The 23,337-nt window shown below is 44.7% G+C and overlaps 1 protein-coding gene across 4 annotated transcripts in view; it reads left to right on the top strand.

The window, feature by feature from the left end:
- The window catches only part of LOC119405144 (zinc finger MIZ domain-containing protein 2), a 155,101-nt gene that overhangs the window by 120,134 nt on the left and 11,630 nt on the right, over window positions 1-23,337 (top strand). Inside the window, exons 1-12 of one of the 4 annotated variants that reach the window (XM_037671955.2) lie at window positions 3,017-3,496; window positions 7,476-7,733; window positions 8,894-9,107; window positions 9,579-10,157; window positions 10,569-10,713; window positions 11,406-11,620; window positions 11,696-11,827; window positions 13,023-13,319; window positions 19,618-19,685; window positions 20,548-20,705; window positions 21,059-21,187; window positions 22,895-23,196. In XM_037671955.2, coding sequence (XP_037527883.1) covers window positions 3,420-3,496; window positions 7,476-7,733; window positions 8,894-9,107; window positions 9,579-10,157; window positions 10,569-10,713; window positions 11,406-11,620; window positions 11,696-11,827; window positions 13,023-13,319; window positions 19,618-19,685; window positions 20,548-20,705; window positions 21,059-21,187; window positions 22,895-23,196 — 2,574 coding nt within the window. In that variant the 5' untranslated portion in view covers window positions 3,017-3,419. Of the gene's footprint in view, window positions 1-3,016; window positions 3,497-4,946; window positions 5,009-7,475; window positions 7,734-8,893; window positions 9,108-9,578; window positions 10,158-10,565; window positions 10,714-11,405; window positions 11,621-11,695; window positions 11,828-13,022; window positions 13,320-19,617; window positions 19,686-20,547; window positions 20,706-21,058; window positions 21,188-22,894; window positions 23,197-23,337 lie in introns of those variants that run through there. The other 3 variants (XM_037671947.2, XM_037671963.2, XM_037671971.2) reach the window with 3 other exon arrangements.

Below are 23,337 nucleotides of genomic sequence, written 5' to 3'. Positions count from 1 at the left end.
GCCTACAGTTAACACGCGATTTGGTATCGGGCTGGAAAGCGAAGGGTGCTTTCATCTGATGAAGTCAAATGGAGGCTCGCAATTTGTGTCGTCGCTTTCTGCCATGCGGTAATATGGCTCGGAAATCAACACTGGGCAGTTATCCGTGCCTTTAATTGTCTGCTTGTGTGACATTTTTGTTTATATATTCGCCTCTGTAATTCAAGAATGAAAAAAGAGGGACCGAAGTGGTGGTTGTACAATGGTTCAGAAGTACTTTGGCAAGAAAACAGTGCAGACAGATATCGGAACCAGGAGAGCATTGACGTAAGGAATATTGCAAGGGCACCGCTGACACGATATTCTCAGTCAGAAGTTTCAATAAGGAGCGACTATACGGATAAGACGGAGAAAAACTTGCGACAGCATACCCTCGTAAATATTGGGTACAGCCTGCTGCAAAAACTGCACGCGGGTACACACTGATGATACAGTTTGCGCTGCCGCGCGTCTGGCATCAGCAGCATTTGCCCCAGTTCATGGTATCTCTGCTATTGTTTCCATCTCAGATTCCCCGTTTCTCCATGCTTTGGTATTTTAGGGGCGAAGCAGTTTAGGGCCTCGACGTGTCGGCGTGCATCGTGCGTCGTCGTCTGCTGTCGGGATGGTCCATTTGCTTGAGCACAAGAGAGGGCGCCACCGCCTCAGCACTCGCCGTGTGGCGAGAGAGAGCGAACGGCGCGCGTTGACTACGGGAACGCTCTTTCTGCGAAGAACGCCTACCAAGCTCGGAAGGAACGAGAACGCGCCCTCTCCGGCGAGAGACAACGCCGACGCAGGCAGCGTCTGCTAGCAAGTTTCCTTACTGAAAAAAAAAAAAAAAAACGATTGTTTGCGCTGCACAACCGTTCACCGGCCACCGCGTATATATAGGCACTGGATCTTGACCTGCAATGTAGTGCCGGTGGGAGATTTCTCTTGTGCCTAGTTGAACAATAAAGATTCGCAGCGTGCACGTTAACTAAAAGCGGACTGCGGGTCTCTTGTCTAATCTCTCTTCTGTCTCCCATTGTCCATTAGCAGTGATCTTGCTGTGAGAAACACCGGTGCACATTTCATGCTTCGCCGCTCCACAGGTTTCACGTTAGTGCAGCTGAAACACACTTCCCTACATGCTTTGCCCCTCCCCAATTTTGTGCATGTGCTTGTACCATGCTACATGTTTAGTGCATCGTTCGGCAAGAGAGCTCTCAGGTGATCCTTTACTACTTGCAAAAGGGGCAAAAATTTGCATATGAGAACAAAACGAAAAGGATTTAATTGGAGCTGGTACAAATTTTTGTTCATTATCTAGGCATTCAAAATCCGCATTGACGCTCGTTGCAAAGCACTCATGGGCAGACCGATCGCCTAAGTGGCGAAATCCGATGTCTATTTGCCGGTTGTTGGTGCTCATGCAATCTCGAGAACAAAGCCATCAGTTTACTTTTCGAAACCACACGCGAAATCGAAAGAAAGCGAGCGACAAAACGAGGGGAGGGGGACTCGAGTCTCCTCCCACCGAGTTTCACTTCGCTACGCCGGCTGTTGCAGCGACGGTGCCAAGGCTAGCCGCTGCCTCGCTGTACGACCGCCAGTAGTGCGCGATCCCGCTAAGTAAACCGCGGAGCGAGGGCTTGCGGGGCGATGCTAACAGTTTTGTTCATTCTTTCTTGATGAGACACCTCCTCTGCACAGGCGAACGACGTGTGGGTGAGAGCGGCATTGAACCGGCGAATTGAGAGAGGAAGCGGAGTGACCAGAGGGGAGCGAAGAACCCGAAAACTGCGAAGCAGACGAGCTCGGCCGGAGTGCATCAGCATGAGTCCGCGATAAACAAGTAGTCCCGCTTGTGTAGCAGACGACGCGACAGCGTTCGCCGGTGCGCATGCGCCTGTTTCTCTTTCTCTCTCTCTCTTCTTTATTATTATTATTTTTTGCTTTTCGCAGCTTTGTCTCCGTCCATGGCACGGCTAGGGTAGGGTGTTGTAGAAAAGCGCGGCTCTTCGTTTTTGCGCTACCTCTGGCGGCGGGGGATTTGGGAGGTTTTGAGCGATTTATGAGTGAGAGGGAGTGCGCTAGAAGCCGCTCGCGTACTATCGTACTGATTCTTCCTCGCGTTGCCCTCTCTGCTTCTGACCTTGTGTGAGATGTCCCAAACTTTGTGCAGCCGCCGCTTGTTTGTTCGTTACTCATTGGTTCTTTGCACTTTTCGTGCACACGTAAATGTACGGCACGTTAGCGGAAACATGGTGATACGCGCAACTCAAACTTTTAAGCCCAGGGCGGATACAGGATTTTTCTGAGGGGTGGGGGTTTACAGGACATCCGGACACCTCTGCACCCCCCCCCCCCTCTGGATCCGCCCGTGCGTTAAGGTTTTCTTTCCAAACGCACCACACACGCCTTTACTTTGAATACATTCGTCTCATCGATCAGACGCACCTCTATGTCAGAAAATACCTTTTTTTTTCGATGCTCAAAGCACTTCGCTTGCTTGTATACACATTTTCGAGGTTGTTACCATCGATTTCGTGTAAATTACGTAAATTCCTTTGTCTAGAACTTAACATACGCTCATCTACTGCATGCAAAACTTATCGTTTCATCAAGGCTACTATGGCTTATCACGCGTCACACACGCCATAATTCATGCTAATTATAAATGCCGAACAGTCAGCGTCCCAAGTGCGAAAGTTGTTGCAGCGTGAACTGCAAAAAACAAACGCTCGCGAAGAGCAGACGACGACCTCCGGGGCGAGCGCCATCTATGAGGAAATGGAAACAGCGATGGACGTGTCTATTTTCACGTTCGGCGGAGGAGTACTGGGAGTACGTTTACTGAGCGGCGGCGGTATTTGCGAAACTTGCTGGGTGGGCTGACCATGTCGCACTGTGCTTGATCGGCGCAGGCAAACTTCCAGCATTCATTGTGTTAGCATTATTATTCGCTATCACGCACAATTCACACGAACACGCCCTTCTGGCATTTTGGCCGCGCGTGAGTTCAGATGGCAACCTCGTAGCGTCGGCCATCCTAGTGGTCGATTTCACTTCGCGGCCAGCATACTCTGCGGCGGCTGCAGCAGAGACAAAGGGATTTTCAAGGACTTCCGTGTATGTGTGCAGCAGATATTGATTTTCCGCCTTTTGCGCGCGTGTAAGGTCGTCCTCGACGCTCGAGCGCAGTCGCGCTCGCAGTCCCAGCGGCTTTGCCAACCGCGAGCGACCGCCAGCTGCTCGGTTGGCATGGACCGCTCCGCGCGTGACGTCACGCCGCTTCCGGGCATGCGCACTCGCGCTCGTCTGAGCGAGTGGCAGCCATCCTCTAACAATGGCGTGAATGTGTGGTGTGTGCGTGCGTGTGTGATTGCGTTTTATATGGGTTTCCACGCGAAATCATGTGTTCTATCACGCCCATGACCCAACTTGAAATTGTGGCTGATGTTTACTGCGATGGGCAAACGCTTTCCGGAAGGTAAGCTTCCCTTTTTGCGGAGTAAAACGAGCCGAGAGCGCGCAGCAAGCCGCGAGCGCTAACGTGAGTGAGAGCCTCGCCGATCATATGGAACAAAACGCGGTCGGCGCCGCCGTTTTTGGATGCGGTTCCTTTGGCTTGTTTAACGCCGTTAGCACAGAGCAGAAGACGACAAGCCAATCCTGTAACTACTGTGCACGATCGGCCTGTCTTTGTTTCGGCTGTCGCGAACTGCAACAGTTAACCGCGGCATCGTTTTGGTCTGCACCGGTGTCCTTTGGTGGATCGAAAGTTTGTCTTTGCTTAATATGACATATAAAAACTTTTAAACCACTTCTTTACCGCTCTTAACTTGGTGATTTACCTGCGTAGTTTCTATTCATCTGTGTTTTTGCTCGTGTGGCCGTCCCTTGGTGGATCGGTAAAACTTTCCTGTACGTTGTTACTCGAGCTGCGCTCCTCGGGCCGGCGTGTGCGCCGACCCGCGACGTTTTGAAGTTCGCTGCTGATCGAACTTGTTTTCATACAAGAGTAGCCCCGCTCTGCCATGTGCGCGATTGTTTCTTCTTCATCGCCAGTCTGATGGTTTACGTGGTAGGCCTGTATTTTTGTTTGAGGACGTCGGTACATAGTACACCGACAATACTTGCGCGCACAAACGATGAGAACTTTTTTTTTTTTACGAAGTCCTCGCAGCTTGTAAAAGTTAGCGTGAGGGGACGTGTAGCATTGGTGCGCTCAGAAGCAGATTGTGGCACGCTTTTTAGTTGCACTTTCGCAAACTATTATCGTAACTTCATAGAAACACACCTTCATTTGAAACAGTCGTGCCCCCCCCCCCCCCGTTTTTTTCATATCAAAGCATGATGGTTTGATATTCTTTATTTCTACTACAGCCGTTGTCACATAATGATCACGCACGGTAAGTTTCGCAATGTAAAGCCGCTTGCAACGTCCTGATGCTTGTCCGCAAAAGCTGATTCTTGTGTCGTGTGAAATTTTCGAGGGGAAGATTTTAAAAGCGAGTTGAGCATATTCTCTCGTGTTGCACTCCCGGTCCGATGAGGGACCCTAAACATCCCGGTTCGCCTGTTCTGTTCATACCATAGAGCTTACCGCTACTAAGGAACTTTGTCGTACAAACTTGTTACACGACGTCAACGCCAAGATAAGTTTGTTCACGAGGGCACTTTCGATCGAAAGCGCCCACGTGACGCCGTTATAAATTACCTTAGTGTGCAGAGCTCCGGTGTTACGCCTGTCATTGGTTATTTACCAATGTTGATGTCGCACAATATTGACGGCAGTTCATGCGCCAGCACAGAACTGCACCGACGTTTGTGTCGTCACGGGATAACGCTTATTTCTTGGCGACCGTTCACGCGCCAGCAGTACAGAAGTGAATCGACGTTTCTGGCGTCACCGGATAACGCTGCTTTCAGTGAGATCGGTCGGTGCAACATCGATGAAGGATATGCGGCGTGGTACACCTGGTGCAGCGACGGAGCGTGTGTGAGCGCGCATTGAAAGCTGCAGCGCAAAGCGCAGCTTTTTTTTTCTTCATTTCTTTTTGAGGGGGGGGGGGGGTGTTGATCATTTGAGCGTACTCATTACACGTAAAGCATTCCCTTTACCCACTACAGGTCGTAGCTTTATGCGGGAAATATTTTTGTTGGGCTCGGACAGGGGCGTAGCAAGAAATTTATTTCAAGGGGGGGGGGGGCGTGTTCTGACCTCACCCTTCTTAATTTATGTGCGCGTGTATACAAGCGAAACATTGACAATTTTCGGAGGGGGTTGAAATCCACCTCCCACCCCAAGATCCCCATCTGGCAACGCCTGTGGGCTCATGCTTGTCGCTTCAGTCACTATCGACTATGCTTTCACGACTATAATGCGTCTTTGGATTGTCGAAAGGCTAGTATAACGTTTGGGTCCGATCCTGGAATTATGCGTGCAATAGTGCAGCAGCTACCCTTTCGCCAGCGAGGAAAAGGTGCAGCTGCAAGGCGGTACATGCACTGCGTTGTAGTGACGGAATCACTCGTAGAGCTACTCGATTAAAAACTGCAGTCAAGTGCCAATTGCTTGTGACCAGACGTGTCATTTCACTTGAGTGCATTGTTCAATTGTTGCTGCCTGTCAGACATTGATGCACACTTCTGTACTTCACACCTGTTTTGCGGCAGTAAACATTTGTGCATGAGTGGTACCTAAGGTTTTTGCAAGCAGAGGCCATAGTTGAGTAAAGGTCTTGAAATGGAATCTGGATAGGTATTCAGCTACGGCCAGTGGAAGCTACATTATTGTATTATCTTTACATTGCAATAACATTGATGGGAACATTTTGCTGCATTAGTTACTTTTGATAAAGTTATTGTCCAATCGAACGTGTTCTTCCCCTACTGATGTCATCTTGAATTTCATTGCTGTCCACTGTATGGCTTTTCGTGCATTGCAAACAGTGTAGTCATTTTCTGAAATTTGTGATCACACTGGACTAGCCTATATTTACTGTAGTGTTTTTCTGGTATGCCAGGCAGTTTCGCCGTGTTATTTTTTCTTTATTTATGCATTTGTAAATCTTCAAAGGGCACTCTCTCTTTCACAGCCAGTTAGCTGTTCAATTAGTCGTGGTAGCAGCCCTTCAATGTGCAGAATTACACTATCAAAAGCTTAGCTTTTAAGTTTTCGTTGGGAAATGCCTTTTACCTCAAATTCATGCCATACGTATAAATTTCTTGCGATAAGCAGCAGATGTCAGTCCAGTAGCATTTTGTTATTGCATGCTTAACCTAGATGTCTTGCTGGTGGAGATATAGAGGGCATTATGTTTTACGTATTGTTCAAGCTGAATCCACAATCAAGGATCATAGGTTTTAAAGGCTCAGAATTAGACATCTGAAATTAGGATATACTTGGTTAGTATCAGCGCTGATCGTTTCTGAAATCTAATTGTGAAATTCCATTGGCTAATGACAAGTTCAAACTCATAGTAACAAGCTACAGTGCTTGAGTGTGGGGTGTTAAATACAAATTATTCTTAAAATGTAACTGTATGTCTGCTGTATTTTGAGAAATTGGGAAATGTGGGTTGTCAATTCTTGAGTTTCTTACACTAATGCTTCACAGTATAACGACAACAGGATGTGATGCAATGATCGTGTCGCATTAGTGGTATAATGTTTTAAAAAATTGGAGTCTTCTTAAGGAACTCATAGTGCTAAATCTGCTGATTGTCATTTTCTGTTTGGCCATTGATGGCTTGATGTTATTTTTTTAACCTTTACAAGTTGCAAAATTGCCATTCTGATATGTCACTAACCTTAAAACAATTCTTATGACTGCTTGAACAAATGTCTTTTAAATACTCTATGCCATTCTATTCTTATTAACATATTGCCATGTTCCCTTCATTCTGGAAGGCTTGATTGATGCTGTTGTTCTAGAGATGCTAGTGTCCGCATTATTGCTTGTGCAAATCCTGTGTGGGCAGTTCTTTAACCCTTTCTTTGATAGACTCCCCAGTAGAAACCTGTAAGAAGGTATTTTCGGTTCCTTATTAAAGATACTTCATTCATTACTTAATTTGTACAAAAGGAAATGTTTCAGAAAGTATATCTTTAATAATTAAATTATAACGAAGCCAAAACATCCATTTACATAGCCCTGCCGTATAGTCAGCGGTACTAGACTTGTGCGAGTCATGAAGGGTGTCAATATTAGAAGAAGAAAAAAAAAAACTGCATCTCTGAGTATAAATGTCATTTCTGTTCTTTTATTTCTCTGAGCTAGTGATTCAATGTGTTGGTCCAGTGGCTGCTGACTCTTGATGCTGGGAATGACTGTACATGTTCAGTTTCTTTTAAAATGCTTGTTTTGAGGCTTCAGGGCATGCCTCATATGGTGAGGCAGTTCTTGGATACCAATAAGGCTTGGGCTTTGGGTTTGTGACTGTTGCGTTGTTGTCTTGGTGCAGTGATGCCGGAGGCATGTCGGGCCTGGGCTGGCAAAGCGGGGGTGGCCCCGTGAGCCAGCAGCAGCAACTGTCAGTAGTGACCACGGTGTGGGGAGTGACATCCACCACGCAGAGCGCAGCGCCGTACGCGCCTGGGCCCCCCCAGGCTAAGGGGGGCCCGTACGCCCCTTCTGGCTACCCGTCAGGTTCACCTCTGGGCCCCAACAAGGGCTACTCACCTGTGCCACCTTCACGACAGCCTCCTAATGCATATGCTGGGTGAGACTCTCTTGCCATTGACCTTCCATGCTTTATAAAGGCTGTCAGTGGGGCTGAGCTTTAGCCATTACAAATTCCTATGTGTACCTCTGTAAAACTGTGTGCCATTGACATGTACCTGGCTACTGTAACAATTCTATTTCTCTTCCTTTTTCCCTGCAGTCTGATGTCTGAGCTGTGCGCCTATTTGGTTGGTTGTTGTGTTTGATAAGAAAGGAAGAGTCTAGCAAAAAAAGGAATTTGTATGTTACAGTGGCCCATGTTCACTTAAAAAAAAAAGACCCATCTATTATAACTTCAGTTCTATGAACATCTCTGAGATATGCTTCTCAAGTGAGCAAGAAGACTTGAAGGTGGCTGTGCATTACATTCAGTTCACTGCTACATTTTGTGGCTATGTGGTTAATTGGACTGATTTTAACCTACATATTTCAAATTCATCAGTTGCTCTCCCTTTAGTTTTAGTAATTTCTTTGGAATCTCTATTACAATACACTTGAGGTTTCAATTTAATGTGGTTTCTTGCAGCTTATTTATACGGCTAGCTTTTTCCCCTATCCACTTATCATTGCAAAAAGGTTTGAGGCCATTCACGTGGTTGAATATTATCTCTGCATGAGGTCTCATTACTTTTAGCCTCGTTGTCCCATCCTGCATTTTTCAGAATCTTTGCGTACAGACATTGTTGGAAAATGTGATAACAGTTATCACTTTTTTGTTCTTCCTTAATCCGAAATTTCAGCTTTGCAAGTTTTGCTTGAACTGTGTTGGAATCTGATAATAAGAAAAGTGTCTCATGGTTTCATCTGTGCTTTTTCACTGTAGCCAGCAGCTTGTTTTTATCATGTGCCTAGTTTAATTTTAGAGTCCAACACTGGAGCTAGCAAGCAGCTTGTCATATGTTTTAGTACAAGGGCTTTTTTTTTCCAGGATAGTACAAAAAACATAACAGGGCAATGTCATTCTTTTTTTTCTTTTTGCGCTCCTTCTTGAGTTATCTCTTGACTGCCAACAGGTACTATTATGAAATACACATTAGTCCCAGTTACAGTCAACCAAGAGGCACCAATTAATGTGGGAACCATATCATTGTGGAATTCCTGGAAGATTAATGCTTTCAGTGTGATGTTGCTTATTCCCGCTACGTTTCATTTGCTTAGGTATGGCCAGAACCCTGCCGGCATGGCTGGTGGCATGCCTGGTGCCATGGGAGCTGCTGGACATGGCACAGCGAGCGAATTCCAGACAGGACCATCAGCCCTCAGTACAGCAGCCCTGGTGGCTGCGGCTACTGCTACAGCTACAGCCACAGCAAGTGTGGTTGCCCTCCAAGAGCAACGGCAGCAAGAAGTTATGGGCGGACAGTATGGACAGGTATACGCCAAGCATAGACTTTTGCAGTGATGTATTGTTTATCTATAGAGAAAATAAAGCTGTGCTTTGTGCTAACTCACCTCCAAAGCGCAAATGTAAAGATGCACATGCAAAAGATACTTCTACAGTTGATGATCTCATTGCAGCCTAGAGAGATATTGAACTTTTTCTTTTGTAGGATGTACTATCATGAGTTGTAAAACAAGTACCTACTTCTCATTCTTGAACTTAAGGTTATGTTTATGATGGTATTCAAGCCATGGTATTTGAGGCATCCGGGATAAACACCAGACTTGAAATATCTTTAGGGAGTATGCATGCACAACACGTACTGTTGTTTAAGCTTGTAACTCAAGGAGAAGAGGAGTGTCTTTGTATCAGAGAAGGTGGCACTATTTCAGCTTCACAGTCTGGATTAACCAATGCTTCCTCCTTTCAGTGTAAATTATGCCTTGCTTCCATCTGCTCCAGATGGGGGGCCACCAGCAGTTTCCTGGCGGAGGCTATGGCGTACCTCCACAGCGGGGTCCTCCGCACGGTGCTGCAGCCACCGGCCAGATGGGAGGGCTGATGGGACCAACTATGGGGCCCCTCGGGGCGCCCTCCAAGCTTGGTGGTGTGGGCGGACCTCTTTACAACCAGCAGCAGCAGCCACCACCACGTGGCAGACCGTACCCAAGCCCCCAGCAGTACCTGGCACATAAGCGGCAGCAACAGCAACAGCAGTACCCAGCAGGGCCCATGCAGGGGGGTTACATGGGCACTCCACAACAGCAGTATGGGCCTCAGTATCCAGGGGCAGCTGGTGGGCCATTTCCCAAGCAGCAGGGAGCTGGCTATGGGGCCCCAGCCTCCCAAGGAGCTCTGGCAGCCTACCACCAGGGCTCTCCCCTGCGAGGTCGACCTCCTGGCCAGGGCATGCCCACGCCTTCTGCCTACCCAGGCAGTGCACAGGGGGGCCAGTACTACCAGCAGCCCATGGGTGGTCCGCAGACGCAGTATGAGCAGCAGTTTATGCAGGGTGGCCAGTATGCACCACATGGCTTCCAGGTGCGACCTTCTTTCAATATCTTCCCCACTGGTAGAATGGTGCTGACATAATTGAAAGAAATCCTAATAAGAGAACTTCCTTTATAATAGAATAAACTACAATATTTTGTCTGCAGCAATGGCCGCTACAGTGGGACCGTGATGTAAATGTGAATTTCTTGTATTGCTGCTTTTGTAACTAGTGCCGTAGGCACCAGCACGAGTTCTATTTGGGCGGTGAGAGCGTTGTTCTGACATCAAGTTTTCATGCAGCACTAATGGGAGGCGTGCAGTTAATCAAGTTGAAAGTCGCTCAACTGAAAACTAGGCTGGCTGATTGTTATTTGTAGCTCTCTTCACTGACCTAGTGCATTATTTGCTCTAGTATGTATGACAATCTTATATGCTTTCTTTATGTTCTACTGACAGCAGCGGAGCATGAACTACCAGCACTCGCCCATTCCTGGCAACCCCACACCACCACTGACCCCAGCATCGGGCATGCCCCCATACCTGTCTCCAAGCCAGGACACAAAGCCTGTGTTCCCTGATATCAAGCCTCCTCTGCCCATTCAGAGTGAGTTGGGTTGAGCGGGATATATGAAGTTTTTGATGCCGTCATGTTTGATGGGATAAAGGGGACTGAAGATTCCTAAAATAGGAACACCAGAAAATTCACACAAGTAGCCAATCAGTGTCAGTGCACATTCCACATTGATGATCACCAATTAAAGTAAGTAAATATCGTTTGACTGAGTAAATTTGACATCAAATATTACAACCCACCTTTCAGTAAGACCATGCACAGCAGCTTCAAGGGGCTCGATGCATGTTCAACATTAATCTAATTGTCACTATTAAAATTAGTTTTGCATGTCCAATGAAGTTTGAAATAGCATGTGTGAACTTTATTCAGTGCATAAATATAAGAACCTAATTTCTCCCATCCCCCCCCACGTTGCCACCAGCATTTATCCTGCTGTTGTACATTGCCATTGCTGTGGTGCAGCTTTCTTTGTGCTGTAATAAGAGGACTTGAGATTAAAAATGAAACCGGTTTGCTAGTTTGATAAAGAGCATCAATTGCTAAATCTGCCTAAAGTACATGCATGCTGTACTGGCAGGCTCCTCTCTGCTCTTTGAATTTCTTTGGTTTGGTGATCTAGCGCACCACATCCTGCATGCACTTGAAATTTTTACAGGTGGGGCCTGTCCTTACTTTGACTACATCAAAGTGACTCGAATATGCGATCCTTTTCTTGTCTGTAGAGGACGACGAGCTGCGCCTCACATTCCCAGTGAAAGATGGCATCATCCTGGCGCCCTTCCGGCTGGAGCATAACCTCGCAGTAAGCAACCATGTGTTCCACCTGAAGCCCTCGGTGCACGAGACGCTCGTCTGGCGCTCTGACTTGGAGCTGCAGCTCAAATGCTTCCACCATGAGGACCGCCAGATGCATACTAATTGGCCTGCTTCAGTACAGGTGAGTTTACTACAGCACTGCTTCTCATTATGTGGGAATGTTATTTCACGTTTAATTGATAACTTTCTAATGCAGGTCTCTGTCAATGCCACTCCACTGAGCATTGACCGCGGAGAGAGCAAGACTTCACATCGGCCATTGTACCTCAAAGAAGTTTGTCAAGCAGGCCGCAACACTGTGCAGATCACGGTTACAGCATGTTGTTGCGTGAGTCTGACTTCATGTAGCCCCTTCAACCATTAATCTTTGTGTGTCCTTGTACATGCCAGCCGACCTCACTGGTCTGTGCAAGGAGCGAAGTAGTAAAATGCAGTTACATTGCTTTAGGATGCATGTTGTTCTGGTACTAGGCCTTTTACCCCATGAAACTGAAGCATCTTCTGTTTTTATTGTGTAATCATAACTATATTTACATTTGTGACATCGCGGGCATTCATGAGGCTATTGAATGCCACTGCATATGGGCTCTAAGTGTTGCTGACTGATTTTGCAAACTGAAAAAATTATACGTGCTTGATAGTGCTAATATTTTCAAGGCACCATAGTCTATCACCACCCGCCATGGTGGTCTGGTGGTTATGGTGCTTGACTGATGACCCAAAGGTTGGGGATCGAATCCTGGCCGCTGCGGTCACATTTTCGATGGAGGCAAAAATGCTCGAGGCTTGTGTACTTGGTTTTAGGTGTACGTTAAAGAACCCCAGGTTGTCAAAATTTTCAGAGCACTCCACTGCGGCGTCTCTCATAATCATATTGTGGTTTAGGGACGTTAAACCGCACTAATTATATTATTATGATCTATCACCAAACAACTTCAACTTGAAGGGCAGCAGAAACAATTGAGTCTAACTCTTCATACTTCAGTTACTGTATCAAAATCGCTGCTATGTCATACTACTGCTGTTTGAACTATGCTTCTTTATAGCCTCAAGAAAGCTTTGGAACGAGCGAAGTGCCTTACAAGGAATCTGTTACCAAAATAATCTTTTAAACACCTTGTGCGAGCAGAGGTACTAACCTTAACTTGGGAACAACAGTAAAATTAGCAATCCATATATGTGAGCGGACGTGACTGTACTACATATATGGCTAAAAAAATATGTAAGGAAACATTTTTTCCACCTCCAAAGTTGAAAAATAATTTTGGTATTTCTTGTGTTTTTTTATATGATCACTTGATTGTGAAGCATTTTCACTGTAGTTGTGAAGTCTGTAGAAACGGTGGGTAGCTCTACTAGATTTTTTGTTCATAGTTTTCTGTGTGATGATTACTGCCATGGAATTTCTTTTAGTAAGCAGTGCAACAGCTTTCATTTAGAGGTACAGTGCTTACACATTTCTTGGTTCAAAATGCTTGGGGCAATTGTCAGTACTCATGCCTTTTTACGGCGGTGCCCTGCAGTCTCATCTATTCCTGCTGCAACTGGTGCATCGGCCAACAGTGCGATCAGTGCTGCAAGGCTTACTTCGCAAGAGGCTTCTACCAGCTGAACACAGCATTGGCAAGATCAAGCGCAACTTCTCAGTGGGCCCATCCCCTCAAGGGCCTAATGCTGGCCCCGGTCAAAACCCGTCGGGAAGTACAGGACCCGCAGAGGATGGGGTTGAGCAGACTGCCATCAAGGTGCAGCTCAAGTGTCCTATCACTTTCAAGCGCATCACTTTACCTGCTCGAGGCCAAGAATGCAAGCACATTCAGGTTGGTGGCAAATGCTTCAGTACTTGAATTTGCAATGAGTGCATCGATACACAAACTGCACTAGGCTTGATGTAGTTGAAACGGGACATATCGAATTAATATTTAGGTCGAACAGCTGTAACATTCCCTTAGAAATCTTACAAAAGAGTGTAACACTGTACTCATTCACTTCCACATTCAGTACATTGAATGCTGCTTCCGTGCAAGTGTACTTTTCCTAACTGGCCCACAATTCCTTGCGTCATCAGAAATATTTATGCTAACGAAATAACACGGTTATGGCAGATGCTGCCAAAAAGCACATTGAACCTGAAGGACGGTGCAAGCAGTAGAGGCAAGAATGAGCAACGTATGCTCATTCTTTCCTCAATTGCTTGTACTGTCTCATAAGATTGTTGGCTCGCATAAGAGGGATTTTATTTGTGCTCCATAATGATGGATTTGCTTTAGTAAGCTTCACCTCTATACAGCTGTGTAATGCGATGAAGGTTACTAATAACAGAGAGATCCAGCTGCCATGCAGTGAAGCGTACTGCATGTGGTTGTTTATTGTTAGAAAAAGGGCTGCCATGCTGCTTTGAGATAGTGAAAGGCCTCCCGGTCTAAGATGCACATGCCACTTGAAATTGTGGATGAAAAATAAAGTATACAAGTTAGCTTCTATGCCTTTGACACTGTCGTAGAGCAACAAATTGGTAAACAAATTGCTTCACTATCTCAAGAGACTGTCCGAGATGTCCGGGGTTGCAGGTATGCTTCGGAAAGGCACATTTTTTACTTCAAATTATCAACGTACCAAACTATTTTGCAGTCCCCTTTAAGTTATGTATTTGGGTCAGACTGTACTTCACATGCATTCAGATTTCGGTTTAATGAAGTTAGTTTTGAAAAACTCATTAGGTATAAATTTTGAATGGAAGGCTTCTCTATGCAGTGTAACTAATTGTATATGTTACTATTATATTTTTTTTAAATTTGATGTTTTTTTTTATTCGTGAAGTACCGTATTTACTCGATTCTACCGCGCCCTCGATTGTAACGCGCACCCGTTTTCCGCGACAAAAAAAAAGAAAAATGTACAACATCGATTCTAACGCGCACCCATTTTTCATGAGAGAAATGAACAAAAGTTTCGAAAAAAGAAAACACGAAGTCAAACGGCGGGCCTTGCCGCTGAAACTGTCACCACTACGGCGGCGATACGAGTCGCGTAATGGATCAGTCTTCGTCGCTGTCGGACAACTCCTTGTCGCTGTCAACGCTCTTCGGTTTCGGCAAACCGGCCCTGCTTTCCTCCACAGAAACTTTTTCGTGAAGCTTTGCTGTAAAACAATCATCTGCTTCTGTTTGCGCCAGTCTCGCACGCACGTTTCGGCAACTCCGAACGACCGCGATGCGGCCCGATTTCTGTCCGTCTCTGCACATGTAATAACTTTTCTTTTAAATGCGACATCGTGGTGCACTCGTTGAGTATTTGGAGTGGGCACTTCCATGCCACCGATACGAATATAGAACGGGATGACAAACTCCTCAGCACACGTACGAACTGAAACAATGACAGAAATGACCGAAACGCGTAGGAGGCGGCCATTTTGAAATGCCGATGTCAATACGATAACCGAGTTTCTTTTTTTTTTTTTTTTGGTACTCGATTCTAACGCGCATGCGATTTTTCGACTCGTTTTGCCAAAAGAAAGGTAGTAGTAGTAGTAGTAGTATCTTTTTTATTTCTTGTAATACAAGAAAAAGGAACAGAGGCAAAAGGCATTTTATACGCCTGACAAGGGCCTCTGTACCTGAAGTTCGCAACACATGCAACACATGAGGTGCGCGTTAGATTCGAGTAAATACGGTAACTTGGAATGGGGGCCTAAGCGCTATGCTGAATTTTGATAGCATGCCATCTTTACGCCGTGCCATCAACTGCCGAAGAATTGCACGAATCATTGCACGGATTATTGCAGCCCAAGGTGTAGGCTTGTATGCTGTCTAAGATGCAGATACTGTGTTGAGCTGATGTGGCACGTGTATCTGTGGTGAACCAAAAATGTGCTGAGCATCTCGGTGCGCCAAGTTGTGTGGCGGAAATTCTTTAAGGTATTTGATTCATTGCAATGACACGTGTGGCTATGGCATAATGGTTATAGTAATCAGTTTCTGTGGCAGGGGTCCTGAATTCATACCCTGTGGAAAAAATTAATTTTATACTCATTTGTTTATTTTTATTTTCTTTCTTGTTTATTGCATTAGGGGACCCTACTATCATGGATGGGCAACTTGTGCATGCTTCTCCTATGCTTCTTGCTCATAAATAGGCTTTTCATGCTTTGCCACAAAGATAAAAAATTGGCTAATCATTGTGCAAAGCGCCTAGGCTTAACCCATGTAACCTGAGGAACTAAAAAGGCATAACCAAAAGGTCTGTGGCTGCCTTGTTAATGTGGTACCTTTTTTGTTTTGTGGTAGTAACATGTATTACCATTACTGCCACTGGAGGTTCAGCAAGCCATAGCAATACAGGACCACACGGAGCTTATTTTATGCAAGAAAGTGTGCCACGCACAGGGATAGCAGCCTGTGCTGATAACAAGTCATGGGGATTGTGTCATAAGATTAGTAACCCTGGAGTTACCAACCTTAATATTATTCGCACATAAAGAGAGTAGACGTTGAGCATGGTTTCTTTCACAAGCATTCTATTCTGTGTACTCAAATACAGTCCATTCACGGGCATCTTTATAAGTGGCACTTGTGCAAACTCACCATAACCATGAAAAAGTGTGATGCAGGGCGAGATCTCCTGGGAAGTGCATATTAATAAAAATGTGGTTTTCTTTCTCTTTAGTTTTATGAGATGCCATGTTCTCATGAAATTGGAATAGTTTAAAATTGACCTAGTTGCCTAGCACTCTTTTGGTGCAGGAGTGTATTTTAACACGATAGCGTTAAAGAGCTCATTTTGGAGAAATTTTGGCGTCGTCATCGTTGTTTGGGAGTGAAAAATTGGCGTTGTTCGTGACCTAAAAATCAAGAAAGATACAAATAAAATAAATAATAATAATCTCAGGTCTCGAGTGAGAATCGGACCCAGGCCTTCTGCATGGCAAGCAGGTGTTCTACCACAGAGCCACGCCATTGCTTGAAGCTGTTTCGGGAAAAAAACATTATATGAATGTCATGTAGTGGGAGGAGTCTCCTTAACGCATGTAATATTGGGTGTCGGAAGGGTAGAATTGTGCCAGATGTCAAAGCATGAATTGCGCAACAAGCGGGTGTTTTAAGGGGGTACTGACACCATTTTTCGAAGGCGAGTTTACTCTGCCATACAATTATCCTGTGTGCAGAGACGGCTCTGAGCAAGTGTGAAGCTCAGCAAATGCTGATAAGATATTTTAATTTGATATTAAAGTCAATTATTCCATGGCGCAACTACTGACATCGACCCTAGCTTGACGTCAGGCTACAGTACAAATTCTGGTGACTTCACGCAGCAGTATGGCTAGTTGCGATGACGTTAGGTACCAAAACATCCAAGATGGCCGCTTGTGCGTCATCAGAACTTCTAAAATGGCCGCTTGTGCATCACCAACGGAGCCACGGTGTGGTGCAGCCGTGGAAACGTCACTACATATTGCGCGAGCACGTTGCGAGAAGCTCGTACCGTGTTGTGACGTCAGGGTACAGTAGGAACCAAAACTAGCTTTTAAAAACATACTGTAATTAATTTTTCAGGGCGCATTCGCGCTTAGCACTACATTTTCTAGGCTCTTGAGGGCTTGACCTTTCATTTGACACAAAAAAACGACAACTGAAAATATTCGTGTCAGTACCTCTTTAAAGACCCACTCATTCCAAAGTGCCCAGACATATTTAATCACCACCATCAGCAAAAGCATGCGAGCAGCTGCATAGGTGAGCAGCTGCATAGGTTCATGTGAGCCTATGCACAAAGTGAGCATCTGCATAGGTTCGTCTGTTGCCTTAATTAAGGACGCGAAGTGGGCCCTTTGCTGATTCGCAAAAGGATGAATAATGGCCTAGTGGGCTCCTCACAACTGTACTTGCAGTAGGCATTTTAAGGTAGTTTGAAAGGGCCAATGTTACGTGCACAGAGATTCGTTTCCTTGTGGCACGGTTGAGGCATCCATCGAGAACCGAAGCCAGACTAGCACTCTGCCTTTTTCATGATTACTCAGCGCATGCACCCTTCCCCTACCGGAAATGTTGCGAAACGTCTCTTCATCTCGGAGGTTTTGCTTCTGGCAATACCGGTTGTCATGGCCCTTGCCAAAACCCTACCAAATTGGCAGAGGGCAGCACGAAAAAATGAAAAAGGCAGATTGAGAAGGCGATGCGCATGGGGCCCAATTGCGCTATCGCGTTCTACTCTTGAAGGCAATGCTCAAGCGTCCTCAAAGTTTTTATTTTTTTCTTCTGGAACATTACAGAGGTGCTTGGAAGAAGGCTGTGCTGTCTGACAAAACTGTTGTCTGGCCTTCTATCAAGCCATTGTTGTGTGTGTGTGTGTGTGTTCTCAGCACCTGTGTTGTGTGTATCATTGTTTGTCTGTCCATGTTTTCTTAAATGTTGCACTGCAGTTCTCAAGATCATGTGCAACCAACTATCCTACCAGTACCACCTAAGCAAGCCATTTCATTTTGTAAACTGTTATTTCTAAGACATATCAGCATACATAGTAGTATCCATGACATGGATGCACTATGAAGGTAGTATTGCTGATTGTCGTGGCTGATTGTAATCAATTTGGCTCGACCATTTCAGGGGTTCTCATAAGTGTGAGCTCAAAGCACCATTACACGTGATGAAAAAATTGTGGCACAGGGAATGTCATTGGAGCCAATGCTTTGACAAGTCGACTTTTCTTTGTCAGGAAAGCAACTGCCTTCCTTGGCAGCGTATTTACGTATGCTTTGCTCACTCGCTCCTAACCTCAAAGGAGTAGGAGAAGATGAGAAAGCACATGCACTAAGGAGTGAAAGGAAAGTAGAGGTAGGAAGGGGTTATTGAGATAGGTTAGCATGCCAAATCGGGGTTTGGTGTTGTGTAGAAAACAAGGAACAAGAAAGGAAAGGAAAATGGTGGCAGTTACACAGGCTTTTGGTCACGTTGACCGAGGAGAGGTAAGGGAGGCATGGTGCTGAGCCGTGATTCTACTAGGGTTGAAGAAAATGGCTGTCCAAGACATACATCACAGAGTGGGCAGCAACTAAAAATGAGTTTCATGGTATGCTCTGTTGAGAATTCTTAGAGAAAAAGCTCAAGTGCTACTGGTTATAGTTGTGCGTCTAGTATACTATATTGGATAGATTCAAGAGCTCCCTTTGAGACATTTATACCTGTTTGCTGGAGTGTAGTGAACTTATGAATGATATAATTCTCTACATTTTTTTGTCTGGCAGACCAGATGTTTGACTGAAGTACATAAAGTTTGAATTCATTGAAATTGTGACTTGCGGTATTGAAATGCTGTGCCACTGCTTCCGATAATTTCTTCGCGGTGTCTGTGCGATGCCTCTCTAATCTGATGATTGTGCTTTTAATAAAACCGATCAGTTCACTTTTTAGCCAAACCATTTGTTAAGTTGAATTAACTGAAATGGTCTTTTTAATGCATTCCGAATTATTGCAAACATTATATTTTGCATGTATGTGCACATTGAAAGAGAAGAGAAAACATGTGTAAGGTGTCATCCTTGTTGCAAAATCTGTGCCCTAAAATTCCATTGTAAGTTTTTATTCTGTTGCCATACTGTTGCATTCTGCACATACCTTGGTGATAAGATTTGGTAGTAAAAGCTCTGCCAGTAGTCTTAATCCAGTGCGATTGAATGAGCCAAAGCAAACATGCTTTTAAATGATTTGCTAGTGTTTTGCAGTGTTGTTAGGTAGCATACAAACAACATTAGTCATCCGAGTTGAGCGGGGGGGTGAACAAAATGTAAGAATAGCAATGTTAAGTACACTGCATGACTACATCATAACTTACACTTAATATGGTAGAAATATTTAAATGACAAACTGTGGTTAGAACTGTCACTGCAGTTTTGTTTGCTTGTATAGACTTTTTTTTGGTAATACATCTTTAGAGAAAAAGAAAGTTTTATAGTGTAGCATGTTTTACTTGATGAGTCTTTATACAGTACTTTTACAGCTTGGTATACTAACTAGCAGGTGTAACCAATGAAAGATTTGGTTAGACATGTGCACTTGCAGCATTTTCATATGTGCTTGTTTGTTTTGAAATGGTGCTTCAGCGGTTCCTTATTATGAACTGCAGTGCTTTGACCTGGAGTCATACCTACAACTGAATTGTGAACGAGGTTCTTGGCGGTGCCCAGTATGCAGGTAAGGCTCACTAGTTATTTTGTGCTGATAAGTTTTTCAGTTTACAAGAGCATTGAGAAAATAAAGGTTGTACTTGTCCCAAGAGTTGTTGCACTGGCACCACCACAATGTGATCAGTGTCATGATAAACACCTCCTACTTTACGGTTAAATGAAGCTTTTCCCAATCCAGCTGAGGCCTGCTATTGTGCCACTGTATTTGTGCATCTGTGTTACTATGGTTACTATTTTCTCTGTGTTAGAGATGGTGGGGAAAAAAGTATACCTTAATGGTGCTGTGGGTGAATGTACTCTGATTACCCAATTATAATGCTGACCAATTTTTTCCCCCGAGAAAATAGGTTCAAGGGCTGTCTGTGTGTCGGACACAAAACCAAATTGGTGTTCACAGCATTGGCAACAATTTATTATGAGATCTTGCGTCACTGTGATTGTAATTTAAGGGTGGTAAAAGAATATGTATTTATGTAGGTGGGAACAGTGACGTATCATTTTTATCATAACAGCTTACTCTAAAGAAAAGTCTTACATCCTGAAGCTAACGGGAGTGGAGCTGTATCCAGTGGATTCAGCCTATAGTACTGCAAGATGAATTAGGGAAATCGTTGGTCACCACATGCACTGCAATAAGAAATATTAAATTCAGTGGTCGTTCACTTAGGTAAATTAATCAGTAGGTGGCCAAGTGCAGCCCGATGACAGTGTGGCGATGTGCAGTAATACACGTTTGTAAGAATTTGACTCTGTTTTGCTTATACAGCTCAGAGACGAGGTAAGGAGAATTCTAATGTATATACAAATCGCCAAGCCTTGCTAAGAATTTACCAGAGTTGAACACTTTTCTGTGGTGCATTTTTGTGCAGCAAAACTGCCATCCTTGAAGGCCTGGAAGTGGACCAATACATGTGGGGTATTTTGACCAACCTGAGCAACTCTGATGTGGAAGAAGTGACCATTGATGCAACAGCCAGCTGGAAGCCAGTCACTCTCAAGTCAATCAAAGACGAACACGACGGGACAGGTGAGTTGCCACTTGTGCCAATCGATTTGCATAGCACAGGTGCTCGTTGTAGGATTAGTCAGTGAGTCCTGCTTGGTGGTTCCCCACCGCGGTAGATTAGCAACAGAGGCACAGCACTGCTAAGCTGAAGGATGCGGTTAGATTCCTGGCCACTGGGGGCACATTTCGATAACGGCACAATGAGGAAACACCCATGTACTGACATTTAGGTGCATGTTAAAGGACCACAGGTGGTCAAAATTAATCTAGCGTCCCCCACTGCACTGTGGTCAAACGCGTCATAATAATCATACTGTGATTTTAGCACATAAAACCACAGAATTTATTTTGTATGGTGGCTTTGTTTGCTTCAGAGTCATGCAGTGGTGGCAAGCGACTGAAGGCGATGTCTCCAAGCAGCATGACAATGCCAACTACAAGTAGTTGGGAAATGGGACAAGGTCTCTCACCTTATCCAGCCCTACCCCCACCTGACATGCAGTGTGAGTATATTATAGGCGTTACTGCTCAGCAGTTGCATTCCTTGTCCAGATAATTGCAATACATTCTGATGCAATCATTAGGAATCATTCTTTCATTTTCTTTCTTTGAGCTTCTTCTATGAAGGCTGCAGGTTGAGTTCAGTGAACCTAAACATGTGTGTGTAACAAATGCAGCCTTGTAAGGAATGTGTTCTTGCTAAGCAGATTGTGCTGGAAATTTATTTGCCCGTCATCGACTGCAAGTTAGAGTAAAGATGACAAACTTTGTATTCTGGAGCTCTGTAGACCTGAAGATAAGCCTACCTTTTCACTGTCAGTTTGACTTGTCTGGCCGTGTTGAGCGCATGAGACAGAAGTTCTCATAGTGACTCTTGCTTGTTGATATCTTTGTGTTTGTGAAATATTGTTCCTTCAAAGTGAACATATGCCTTGGAAACATTTTTAAATCAATGTCATGATTTTTACGCAAAACAAAAGTGGCATGAAAGTGTGATGCGCATCATTTATTTAGATGGTGCCTACACCTGCCCCTTAATCGGTGACATTTAAGACATAAACTAACAAACCTGGTGTTGGAACGCTTCTATATTCAGTTTCAGTATTCGAGCAATGAAAACAATACTATTGCATAGTAATGAAACTACAGTCTATGGATAAATGCCAAGTGAATGCATGCTACTCGTGCATTACTTTGCTCGTATGTTAGTGTGTGTGATTTGTAGCTGTGCAATGGATAACTTAGTTTGGATATTGAGGGCGACATCACAGCGGAAAATTTTATTACACCATGATTTTACGGAACTTCACAATATTGTACATGTGCATGCATTTTGCTGGTGAGGCAATAACAGCACAGCATCTTATGCTGAATAGTACTAATGGCAGAGAAAGCAAGGCCACTCTTGCCTGACTGGACATCGGAATACTTGGCGTTACTCGTGCCATAGTGGCATTTGCCATATTTTTTAAACAACAATGGTTCTCAACACATGGCAGACCAGCATAAACTGGCCTGCTAGACTAAGGGCTTGGCCAGATCATCACAGCGCATTGCATTGCATGCACATCTTCATTGTCATCACTGAAGCATAATACACTCAAACCTCGATATAACGAACACGGATATAACGAATTATCGGTTATAACGAAGTAAATGAAGAATAGTGTTGTCATAGATAGTGTTACAAATAAACGTTTATAGCGAATTTTCGGATATAACGAAGTTATTTTTGTGGCAGATGTGATTTTGTTATTATGAGGTTTGAGTGTACTACCAAGCTGGCTCCCTGCTGATTAGTAATGTCAATTGTACAGACTCCTGGTGAGCAGCTGCTGAACGAAGTATGGCAATTACACTTAAAATTGAATACTTCAATTTTGGTGGTGTAGTGCTGTCTTGACTGGAGGTCTGCTGTTAGCCTGCTATTGGAACAGACTTGCTCCAAAATGAGTATAAAAACTAGCTTTGACAGTGCTCCAAATCTCGGAATTTAACATTGTATCTGCGGGGACACACATGCTTATGATAGATCATTACACCGTGCTACAAAGTGCCTACTGGCACAATTTCATTAAAGGTACTTTTCAATACTTTGTCGAAAATATGATCCTTTGAATGATTATTTCTTAGTATGCTACTGCTATTTGCACCTTGATGTCATCTATGCACAATGTGACCCTTCGCATGTCTTACTTTTCTCTGCGCAGCCATAGTGAATGGACCCAGCATGGCCAATGGGCCAGTCATGGCTGGTGGTCCTGTGATGCCCAGTGGTGCTGGCATGCCTAATGGCCCTGTCATGAGTAGTGGCCCGAGTATGCCCAATGGACCCGTCATGGGCAATGGCTCCGGCATACCCAACGGAATGGGCTATGGCAGCCGCAATGGCGGTTTTGACTTCCAGTCTCAGGCATCCGACTTTGGCAGCCCTCTCTCCCACCTGAATGATAGTGTGGCCTCTCTGGACCACCTGGCTGCCATGGAGAAGTCGCTGAACCATCATGAACAGGCAAGAAGAGTGGACACATTTACATCTTAACACATTTCTTCTGTGACTAACTTGCACTGTTGTGAAAGCATTCCTGTCAAGCATTGGAAAATGAATGCCACAGAAATATATAGATTTTATCTCTTTCAGCCGATCCTCATT

Source organism: Rhipicephalus sanguineus, chromosome 1, assembly GCF_013339695.2.
Source record: "Rhipicephalus sanguineus isolate Rsan-2018 chromosome 1, BIME_Rsan_1.4, whole genome shotgun sequence".
Classification (NCBI taxonomy): Eukaryota; Metazoa; Arthropoda; class Arachnida; order Ixodida; family Ixodidae; genus Rhipicephalus; species Rhipicephalus sanguineus.
The sequence above is the reverse complement of the archived record's forward strand: the minus strand, read 5'-3'. Positions and strand labels throughout refer to the sequence as shown.